Genomic DNA, 9,950 nt, shown 5'->3' with positions numbered 1-9,950 from the left:
CAATTCATAGAATCACAGAATGGTTTGGGTTGGAAAGGACCTTAAAGACCATCTAGTTCCAACCCCCCTGCCATGGGCAGGGACACCTTCCACTAGACCAGGTTGCTCACAGCCTCATCCAGCCTGGCCTTGGACACTTCCAGGGATGGAACATCCACAGCTTCTCTGGGCAACCTGTTCGTCGACCACACCACACAGCTTGGTGTCATCAGCAAACTTGCTGAGGGTGCACTCAATGCCGTTATCCATGTCACTACGGGGGTTGGGAGCGGGAGGGTGTTTCAGACTGGGGCCATGAGGATGAGAAGAAATGTATTACTTTGGTAGGGGTTTTTTGTTTGTTTTAAAAAAGCACACCATCTGCGTTTTTCACAACTTAACACTTCTGTTCTCAGTAAAACCATGCTGTGATCTCAGATTCCAAGAACCTGATCAACAAACATTTACCCAAACAGCCCCAGAAATAGGTAAATATTTGCATATTTGCACATTTACTTTAAAATAAATCTTAGAAAATGGCCCATAGCTATTTCTCATTTCCATAACAAGAACAATTTCAAATTGGCTTTTTTTCTTCCATCATCAATGCAAACAAAGTTTAATTAAATTAAAAAATAATAATAGAAAAAATAGACAAAGATGACAAATACCAGATTAGCATCTGCCACCTGTAACTAACCACCGAGAAAAAGAAAACTCAACTCTTATTTCTGCCGGATGTGTTTCTTTGATGTTCTTTGTTTTGGGGTCCCCTGTGTCACTTCCTAGTTTGCAACACAAAATTGCAAAGAGAAACCATTTGCTAAAATGGCAAAGAAAGTGCTACATTTTCATCAGCAGTATGTTACTCTGACACAGAAATATGTCAACTACTGATTGGAGGAAAGACAGCACATACCACAGAGTCCGTTTTCAAACAAAATTCAGATAGCTGTTTCCCCAACTCAGTCTTTGAAAGCTTCAAGTGTTTCAAGAACCGTACTGATATTTAGAGAAAGAGAGAAGTAATTTACTGAAACAGGTTGTTCTCCCCCACTGTCTTCAGCTCAGGAAAGACAAAGGCTTCTGTGGTTTGAGTGTTCTGCTGGCCTGCTGTGCAGCAAGGTCTGAGATTTGTTAGCTGAAGTACAAGTTCAAGTAACAGAGTATCATTAGTAGCTGAGCTGGTATTAGACTGCTTGTGCCTACACTGTCAATGGTTCATGTATCACAGAATCACAGAATGGTTTGGGTCAGAAGGGAAACTTACAGACCATTCAGTTCCAACCCCCCTGCCATGGGCAGGGACACCTTCCACTAGACCAGGTTGCTCAAAGCCTCATCCAGCCTGGCCTTGAACACTTCCAGGGATGGGGCATCCACAGCTTCTCTGGGCAACCTGTTCCAGTGCCTCACCACCCTCTCTGGGAAGAACTTCTTCCTGATATCCAATCTAAACCTCCCCGCTTTCAATTTAAACCTGTTACCCCTTGTGCTGTCACTACAGGCCCTTGTAAAAAGTCTCCCCCAGCTTCCTTGTTGGCCCCTTCAGGTGCTGGAAGGTGCTATAAGGTCTCCCCGGAGCCTTCTCTTCTATATATATGTCATTCTTCGATTGTAATTCTGATAGATAGACTCTGATAAGACAGGAGGCTCAACCACATCTGTTCTCTCCAATGATGGCATGGACCTGAAGTCCTTAGTCTGCAATATAAAGAAAAACACATACCACTGTATTACATGGCAGAATTTTGTGGAACCATCATACCTGTAGAGTGCAAACAAAAAACAAAACGAGAAGAAACCTGGTAGGCAACACTACTTTTGCAAAGAAACGGTGAAGCTATTTCTCTAAGCTTTGTGAGCAAAGGGGTAGGGCACAGATGGTGAAACCTAAACTCAGAGAGATGCAACAACCTCCTTCATAAAGCCTAAACAGGACAACCCTCTGAATTCTTTTTTGCTTAATATGATTGAAATCACATTTTGAAATGTTGCTATTTTCAAAATAGATGTGCAAAATAGATGATAATGAACAATGTTAACTTCTCTGGAAAAAAAAAAGAAAACCAACAAACAAACAGATAGGCCACAGGCAATCCAATTTAGGCACCTAAAATTACTGGAAGCTTCTGACTTTGATCTCGGCAACTCCCACTCCCATCAGTCAAATTGTCCTGATTGCCACAGAAAAGCATATCAGAAAATTAATCGTTCTAACTTCAGAGCACCCTTTGACTAGTTTGCAACAAACAAGGCACATGGCCATTAATTTATCCGTGAGCAGAAAACAAAATATGAAGTAATTACTCTTTCAATAGGCATTAAATGAGGCAGAAGCCCTGAAGAAAGAGCAGCATATTATCACGCTGTTAAATATGTATCACGACACACTGGAATTAGAGAGGAAGTAAAAGTTGTGACGGCAAGTTTATCACTGCTGTTTCCTAGCTCCTGAACATTTGAACTGCAACTTAAAAAATGAAATTTTCATTGCTGTGTTTGTCTCTAATACAGCAGAAGGAAGTGCATCCTTTTCCCTCGTTGTAAAATGCCTGTCTGTTTTCGTCTGATCTCTAATCAAGCAGGTGTCTGCCATCAAGGGCAAGACACATTCTTAAGCAAAAGATCAGAGGCAAAATTACTCTGAGGCAGAAACGCGAAAACATGAACTTTGGGGAGATTCAAAATTCAGCTTAACCACGAGCACTGTAAATTTGATTTATAGTATACCTAGGCAGGAAATGCACTCCTCCACTCTCAGTCTGGTGCTTAAACCATTACACAGATACTCTGAATATACTGGGGACCATCCAAACAAAAGACACCCTCCCAGGTACAGTGTTTCTCACTCCCCCCACCCCCAAGCACAGAGAGTTAAATGGGAGTTTTGTCAGAGCAGGCACATTGCCATGAAATTACATTCAAGTGAAGAATACACACACCAACAAAAGCCCACTTACCGCACATGGTGCTGCCGACCCACGTGCCCGTTCACATAACTGGAAAGCTGGAAGTAGGATGTCAGGAAATTAAAATGGTTTGATGGGGCAAGGTGCACAGCTGTCATGTCTGGAGTTCTCCTCCAGCTGCCCTCAGCTGTTCAAAGACTGCTTTCAAAATACCGTTACGCTCACAGGTCAAGTTGCTATTTTATATGTCTTGCTCTTCGATGCACTATTGTTTTGATTTTCCCTTCACTGAAACATTTGGTTTCTCTCCCTGGGAGACATGACTGAATTGACTCTGTTAGGTGCACTCTTCCTCACATCTGCAGGAGCATGCTGGGCCTGGGAACCCGTCTGAGCGTATCTGTCTTTTCCTCACCTGCCTGAAGAATCATAACACAGTGATGGGGACAAGCTCCCACCAAAGTGCAGCAAGAGCTGTTCAGTGCGGCCACCACTGATGACCACGGCCCTCTGTTCTCTTCTCCTTGTCTTTCTTTTCCTCACCCTGCCTTCTCTGCTCTTCTAGTGCTCACCTTTGTCCCCTCTCGCCAACCCTCTTTCACCCCATTCATAGAATCACAGAATGGTTTGGGTTGGAAGGGACCTTAAAGACCATCCAGTTCCAACTCCCCTGCCATGGGTCGGGACACCTTCCACTAGACCAGGTTGCTCAAAGCCTCAGCCAGCCTGGCCTGGAACACTTCCAGGGATGGGGCATCCACAGCTTCTCTGGGCACCCTGTTCCAGTGCCTCCCCAACCTCTCTGGGAAGAATTTCTTCCTGATATCCAATCTAAACCTCCCCACTTTCAATTTAAACCCGTTACCCCTTGTCCTGTCACTACAGGCCCTTGTAAAAAGTCGCCCCCAGCTTCCTTGTAGCCCCTTCAGGTACTGGAAGGTGCTATAAGGTCTCCCTTCTCTCCTCCATGCGTTCAGACCTGGTTCATGACATACATCTGCAGTGTAATATGCCAAACGGGGTGAATAATCTGAAAGACACTGAGCACAAAGAAGAAACCCAGGCAAGCAGTAAAGCTACAGCAGAGCAAAGGCAATGGGAGGACAGTAAATCAGACACTATGATTCTCTACAAGTTCCCCCACCTCTACATTGCCTTCTCCCAGTGCTTCATCACCTGCCCTCCTGAAAACACTCTTGCCTTAGCCTGCTATTCTCTATTTCCCCCATTTTAAGCCCCCACTTGGGCTTCAACTCCACTCTTACCCCATCATAGCCATTTTACTGGACTCCAAGAGTAGCAAACCAGTAGTAGTAACACTAAAGCAATGGAGGGGAGTAAATCAGGCACTCTGATTCTCTGCCAGTATCAAATTATTCAGTATGAGCCTGCCCCAGCGCTAACGAAACCTACACAGTCTGAGAAACCACGCGTGTACCGGGCAGGAATATGTACACTTGGCCTATTCTTACACTTGCTCAAGGAAAACGTTATGACTGCTGATGGAAACAGAGGAGTTGTTTGTATTTTAGTCATTAGACTAGTTTGTGAACTGTCATTCTTGCGTACAGAATTTTATGTCAGTAAATGCAGAACAATCAAAGTAATTCTAAAAACTCAAAACCTATCCTACTCTCAGAAGCAATCCTTTTCATTCTGGATGACTGTCACACATATATAATGCATTAATATCAGAGTAACTATGGGTCTTACAAAACTTCAGACTTGTTTTAAAGCTCCACTGCTTATTTTATTAGGGCTTTTCCAAAAGGACAATGGATCATATATGGACATTTTCCCCAGTCCTTGCCTCCCACCTGACTCTCAGCAATAAAGTCCATGTCCTTGTACCTGCACATAGTCGGAAAAGGAATTGCAATACATTTCAGGCTCATCAAATGACTTACCTCTGCACTTGAAAATCAAGCATAAAGTCACACCACTGACAGCAACAACACTTGCACATCCTCCTATCAGGAAATAGGGAAGCCTGGAGGAGGGGCCTGAGAGACGAGAAAATAACACTAGTTGCAGAGCTGGACATCGGTATCTGCTGACTACGTGATGTTGCTACCTACTTTAACCACAGAAGAAAGCTAATCCTCTACACCCACAGCTCAAATGAACTAGGAGGCACAGATGAGGTGTCTGGATGCCAACCACCAACAAGACGCTGCCTCACACACCCAGTCTTTCATTTGTACACGCTTCCATTTTCAACTCATATGCCTGCACCTTCTCCCTTTCTGCAAACGGTATTAGCACAGCAGCAGAACTGACCAGCCATCCCTGCAAAATGCTGTTCTTAGTGACTGGCCTATGCTGAATTCTGTCCTTCATGACTCTACTGAGGTATTTTGGTGATATGAGCACTTATTTAGCTGTTCTTACAAATCCTACAGGCATAGGCTTCGAACAGGTCTTGTGCAGCCAGACGAGAAGCTGAATTTTACCCTTTACTACCTTTGACCCTGGGCTAGATCATCTGAAAGTCAGAGAAAGACATTCTCCAAGGGATTTTTCTCCAGGCCATCATCACTATGGGAAGCTGGACAAAATTCAACTCCAGGAGTCCAAAATTTTGCATCAGAAATTAGGGAGCTATATCATGGTGGCTGTGGAAAGCAACTTTTGTGTCACCCGTGATTAAAAAGGTTACTGAAGCAGTGCATTGGGTTTGTGTGGCAAGGTTTTGGTAGCAAGGGGACTGCATCTTCCTCTGCAAGAAGATGCCAGAAACTTCCCTCATGTCTGACAGAGCCAACACCAGCTGGCTCCAAGGTGTACCCGCCACTGTGGTCAACAGCCGGCTGAACATGAGCCAGCAGTGTGCCCAGGTGGCCAAGAAGGTCAGTGGCATCCTGGCCTGCATCAGAAAGAATGTGGCCAGCAGGACCAGGGCAGGGATTGTCCTCCTGGGCTCAGCACTGGTGAGGCTGCACCTTGAATCCTGTGTCCAGTTGTGGGTCCCTCACTACAAGAAATACACTGAGGCTCTGGAGCGTGTCCAGAGAAGGGCAACGGAGCTGGGGAAGGGTCTGGACCACAAGTGCTGTGAGGAGCAGCTGAGGGAACTGGGGGTGTTCAGCCTGGAGAAGAGGAGGCTCAGGGGAGACCTTATCACTCTCAAACTACCTGAAAGGAGGGTGCAGAGAGGTGAGTGTCAGTCTCTTTTCTCAAGTGACAGGGCAAGAACAAACAGCCTCAAGTTGCTCTAAGGGAGGTTTAGATTGGACATTAGGAAAAATTGCTTCACCAAAAGGGCTGTCAGGCACTGGAACAGGCTGCCCAGGGAAGCAGTTGAGTCACCATCCCTGGAGGTATTTAAGAGACGTGTAGGTGCGGTGCTCAGGGACATGGTTTAGTGGTGGACTTGGCAGTGCTGGGTTAATGGTTGGACTTGATGACCTTAAAGGTCTTTTCCAACCTAAAAGATTCTATACTAAGTCATGCATGAAGCTGAGCCTGGGAAGAAGGGAGGGTTGTGGGGAAGGTGTTTTATATTCATTCTTAATTCAGACTATCCTACTCTGATTTGAATGACAATAAATTAATTTCCCAAGTCAAGTCTGTTTTGCCCATGAGAGTAATTTTGAAGTAATCCCCCTGTCCATATCTTAACCCATGACCTTCTTGTCATATTTTTATCCCCCCATCTTGTTGAGGAGAGGGAGCTTTGGTGGACACCCAGCCACATACAGCCAAGGTCAACCCACCACAAGCAGAATGAGGAACTCTTGTAAAACAGAACAGGAATAGATAGAAAGAAGCAAACACCGAAACCTTCCCCATACAATCCCACAAAACGTTTGGTTTCAACTAATACAAAATTCTTAGTTTCTCTATCAACACGCATTAGAACTTTGGCCTATCACCCCATCCAACAATCGGCAGAGCCCTGGCATTCAGTGGGAACAGCTGGAAAGAACAGCCCAAAGCAGCCCAAGAGCACGACGAAGAGCAATTAGAGAACAGTGTTAATTACATGGCAGGTCTAGGGACAGAGTCTGGTTTGCAGCTGGGTGGGTAACCAGGCAGGTGACACTGCGAAGCGTGCTGTTGACCCAGCCTATGTAGCTCACTCTGGTCACTGTTCCGCTGGGGTGATGGACTTCTTCCTCGGTGCTGTGATTACTTGCAGGGATCCAGGAGATAGCAGCAGCTGGCTTTCCAGCAGCTGCTTGACAGACAGCCACCCTGCTCTTGTCACTGGTCAGAGTCACTGTAGGAGGGACTACAGAAGAACCAAAAAAAGTCTGTAACTATCATGTATAGTTCAGTATAAAATCACCAACTGAGAAAGTGAAAAATAGGTAGGTTTGTATTTTTTTTTTTTAGTTTGCATGACCAAGAGATTTTAAAATAATTTGGAATATTAGCACCAACAACCTTAGGGAAAAAAATACATCAAAGTCCAAGGTGCATGTCTCCAAAACTAGCTAACTGCATCTACAAGTACTGCTTCCTCATGTTTTCCAAAAGGTGACTACAGTAGTAACAGGAGAAGATGGAATGACAGAGAGGGGGATTAAATGAAGATTGCGAAGTATGGTAGTGCACACAGTAAAGAAAACAGCTTGCTGAATCTCCAGCTAAAATGCTCAGGCGATTGGGTAAGTGGGATCAAGAATTTGGTAGTAGGGAAATAAGATAGGAATCAGACCAAACTGTTCTGCCTAAAGTCCAACAGCTCATATTCTGCATTTGACAAAACAGTCAAAGGCTCAGACAATACCTAAACCATTATCAGAAAGGCGAGACTCCGGAGGGAAGAACAAAGTATCAAGTGACAAAAATTAATAACAGCAATTATAGAGTTCCAAAATTAATTTCCCATAATTTTAATTCTATTCAGAATGCTTAATTAATATGGCCAAACAACAAAATCTTCTCCTATGTTTTTGTTTTAGATTTATAGAAACCTAGAGATGGCTGACGTGTTGATCATGTTTTCTAATATTTTGTTCCTGCCTGTGTTGAAAATGGACTAATTCCATTTTTATTTTAGTGATGTAGTGTTATAGACAGCTTTCAGTATTTCTGGAAGAGTAAAGTATTTCCAGATAGTGTCCTGAAGCTTTTGCTTCCCTCCTATTCAGCTCTTACCCATACAAAACACACATCGACCTCATTGTGAATTTTGGTTCAGCATCCTTTTGCTCAGCTTTTAGCAGCAATATTTATTTGATACCTTCTCTTTGCACTAACTTAACCAAGAGTGTATACTCCTGGTTGTGTCAACATTCACACAACATTCAAACCCCATGGTGTGTCCCAAGAACTGTCTCAGAAACTATGCAGGCTACTGGATTTGTGCATTTTAAAAACCTCTCTGTCTGTGAGTCAGAAGAAGTTTAAACAAAAAAACCCAAACAAACACACCACAAAGCCCCCAGATTATTTTTCTGTAGAACAGTGAGGTCCTATTGTGTAAATCCTCATGTCTTTTTCCCCTCTCTGAACAGCCAGAGTAAATCAGCTTACCTCTTCATTTTCAATTTCAGTATGCATCCAAAATTAATCTGGTCTTTTACCACCAAATCAAATAATTTTTATCTACACACACACATAGAAAAAAAAAAAACAACACCCAAACAAGGTGTGCCATCTTACCTATCACAGTCAGAGAAGAGGAAAAAAGAAAATTCCCTTCACTGCTGGTGACTTCACAGGTGTAATTCCCCTCATCACCAAGGTTCACAGGGTGAATTCGAAGAGCAGGGTCAGTGTCAGGTGAATATTTCCACGTCGTCCTCTCACTGCAGTTTAACCTGCTTGTCTCATTGAGATCACTCCTATAGGCAAACAAGCAGCAAGTGCTGCATTTCATCTTCCAAGTCACCATTAGCAAAGAAATCTTGGAGGCGTAAGGGCACCTCAACACAGCCTCCTGTCCAGTCTCCACGCTCACCACATTGTAAGCTACATAAGAAGAAAAAAAAGACATTTAAAGTGATGCTAAAGCCATCGTTGAAGCATAAGAAACACTTGGCTTCACCACACTTAAAAATTTTTGCGTACGGGCAGCCTTGGGGACACGTTGCTCTGTGCAGACACATATTAGTAGTACTCGATTTCCAGGTCCCACTTCCTGCTGTCACTCTTTGAAGTCTGGAAACGCAGCGGCAATGGTGCATTTGCCCTGTGGACACTGTGCAGGTATGTGATACGAGCCGGTGAGCGATGCCCTCCATCTTTTTAGAAAACAGTTTTGTATCACTTCAATACGGGCTTTGAAAAACTGACGAGAAGGGCAAGAATCGCCCTTAAGGGAAAGGAAACTACTACTTTTTTTAAAAAAATATCGTTATTGAATTAGGCACTGTGGTCAAAGTGCGAGTAAGACCGGGGACAGCAGTAGAACACGCAGCTGTAATAAGGTTAAAACCCAAGATCACTTGGTGCAGTAGTTCACGAGGCATATTTAGTAAGGGGCATATTATTCCATATATTTTCCACCAGAAATCATAACTGTCCTGATACTGTCCCAGCGGAACAGCCTTCAGGTGATCTGCATTGGATTCCTATCAGATAGATCATCCTGTGGCACCCGGCAAGGCCCACGGTTATTTTGCCAGCTGAGGTGACATCACTCTTTGCATTCACATTAAGAAATAAGCAAAATTGCCCCTGGTGAGCCGCAAAGTTTCAGTGTACCAGCGAGCTGCAAACACAGTGTCCCAGAGAGTGCTGCATGTACTTTGGGATCTTTCTCACTTACCGTGCCCTTCAACCAGACTGATCAGGAAGAAAAGGAGCGCAGCCGGAACTGCCGGTGTCTGAGCCATCGTTAGCAGAAGGAATCAGCCCTGCAGAAAGCGAAGGCAAAGAAAACGGCACGTAGTCACAAACTGTTGTGCAAATGCCTTCAAAGTGAACAGAGAGTAAAACCTGTTTCCTTTGAAAAGAGGAGCCCTAAACAGGACCCCATGTCAAGTATCATTCTCGTACTGAAGAAAGCAAAGCAAAAAGGGGTTTGAAAATAAAAATACCACCACTGCTTACACAAGGCAGTTTTAAAAATTCAGGATCTCAGATACCATTTTACAGGTATCTCTA

At 44.0% G+C, this 9,950-nt stretch overlaps 1 protein-coding gene across 1 annotated transcript; it reads right to left on the bottom strand.

The window, feature by feature from the left end:
• Positions 1-1,572: 1,572 nt before the first annotated feature.
• Positions 1,573-9,679, bottom strand: LOC104506541 (cell surface glycoprotein CD200 receptor 2-like). Its single transcript, XM_010147519.1, has 5 exons — positions 9,613-9,679; positions 8,505-8,813; positions 6,877-7,125; positions 4,743-4,894; positions 1,573-1,683 (listed from the first exon to the last, which is right to left on the bottom strand). The coding sequence occupies exons 1-5, from the start codon at positions 9,677-9,679 to the stop codon at positions 1,573-1,575; spliced, it is 888 nt and encodes a 295-aa protein (XP_010145821.1).
• Positions 9,680-9,950: the final 271 nt, after the last annotated feature.

The sequence above is a fragment of the Eurypyga helias genome, unplaced genomic scaffold (genome assembly GCF_000690775.1).
Source record: "Eurypyga helias isolate BGI_N326 unplaced genomic scaffold, ASM69077v1 scaffold4342, whole genome shotgun sequence".
Classification (NCBI taxonomy): domain Eukaryota; kingdom Metazoa; phylum Chordata; class Aves; order Eurypygiformes; family Eurypygidae; genus Eurypyga; species Eurypyga helias.
The sequence above is the reverse complement of the archived record's forward strand: the minus strand, read 5'-3'. Positions and strand labels throughout refer to the sequence as shown.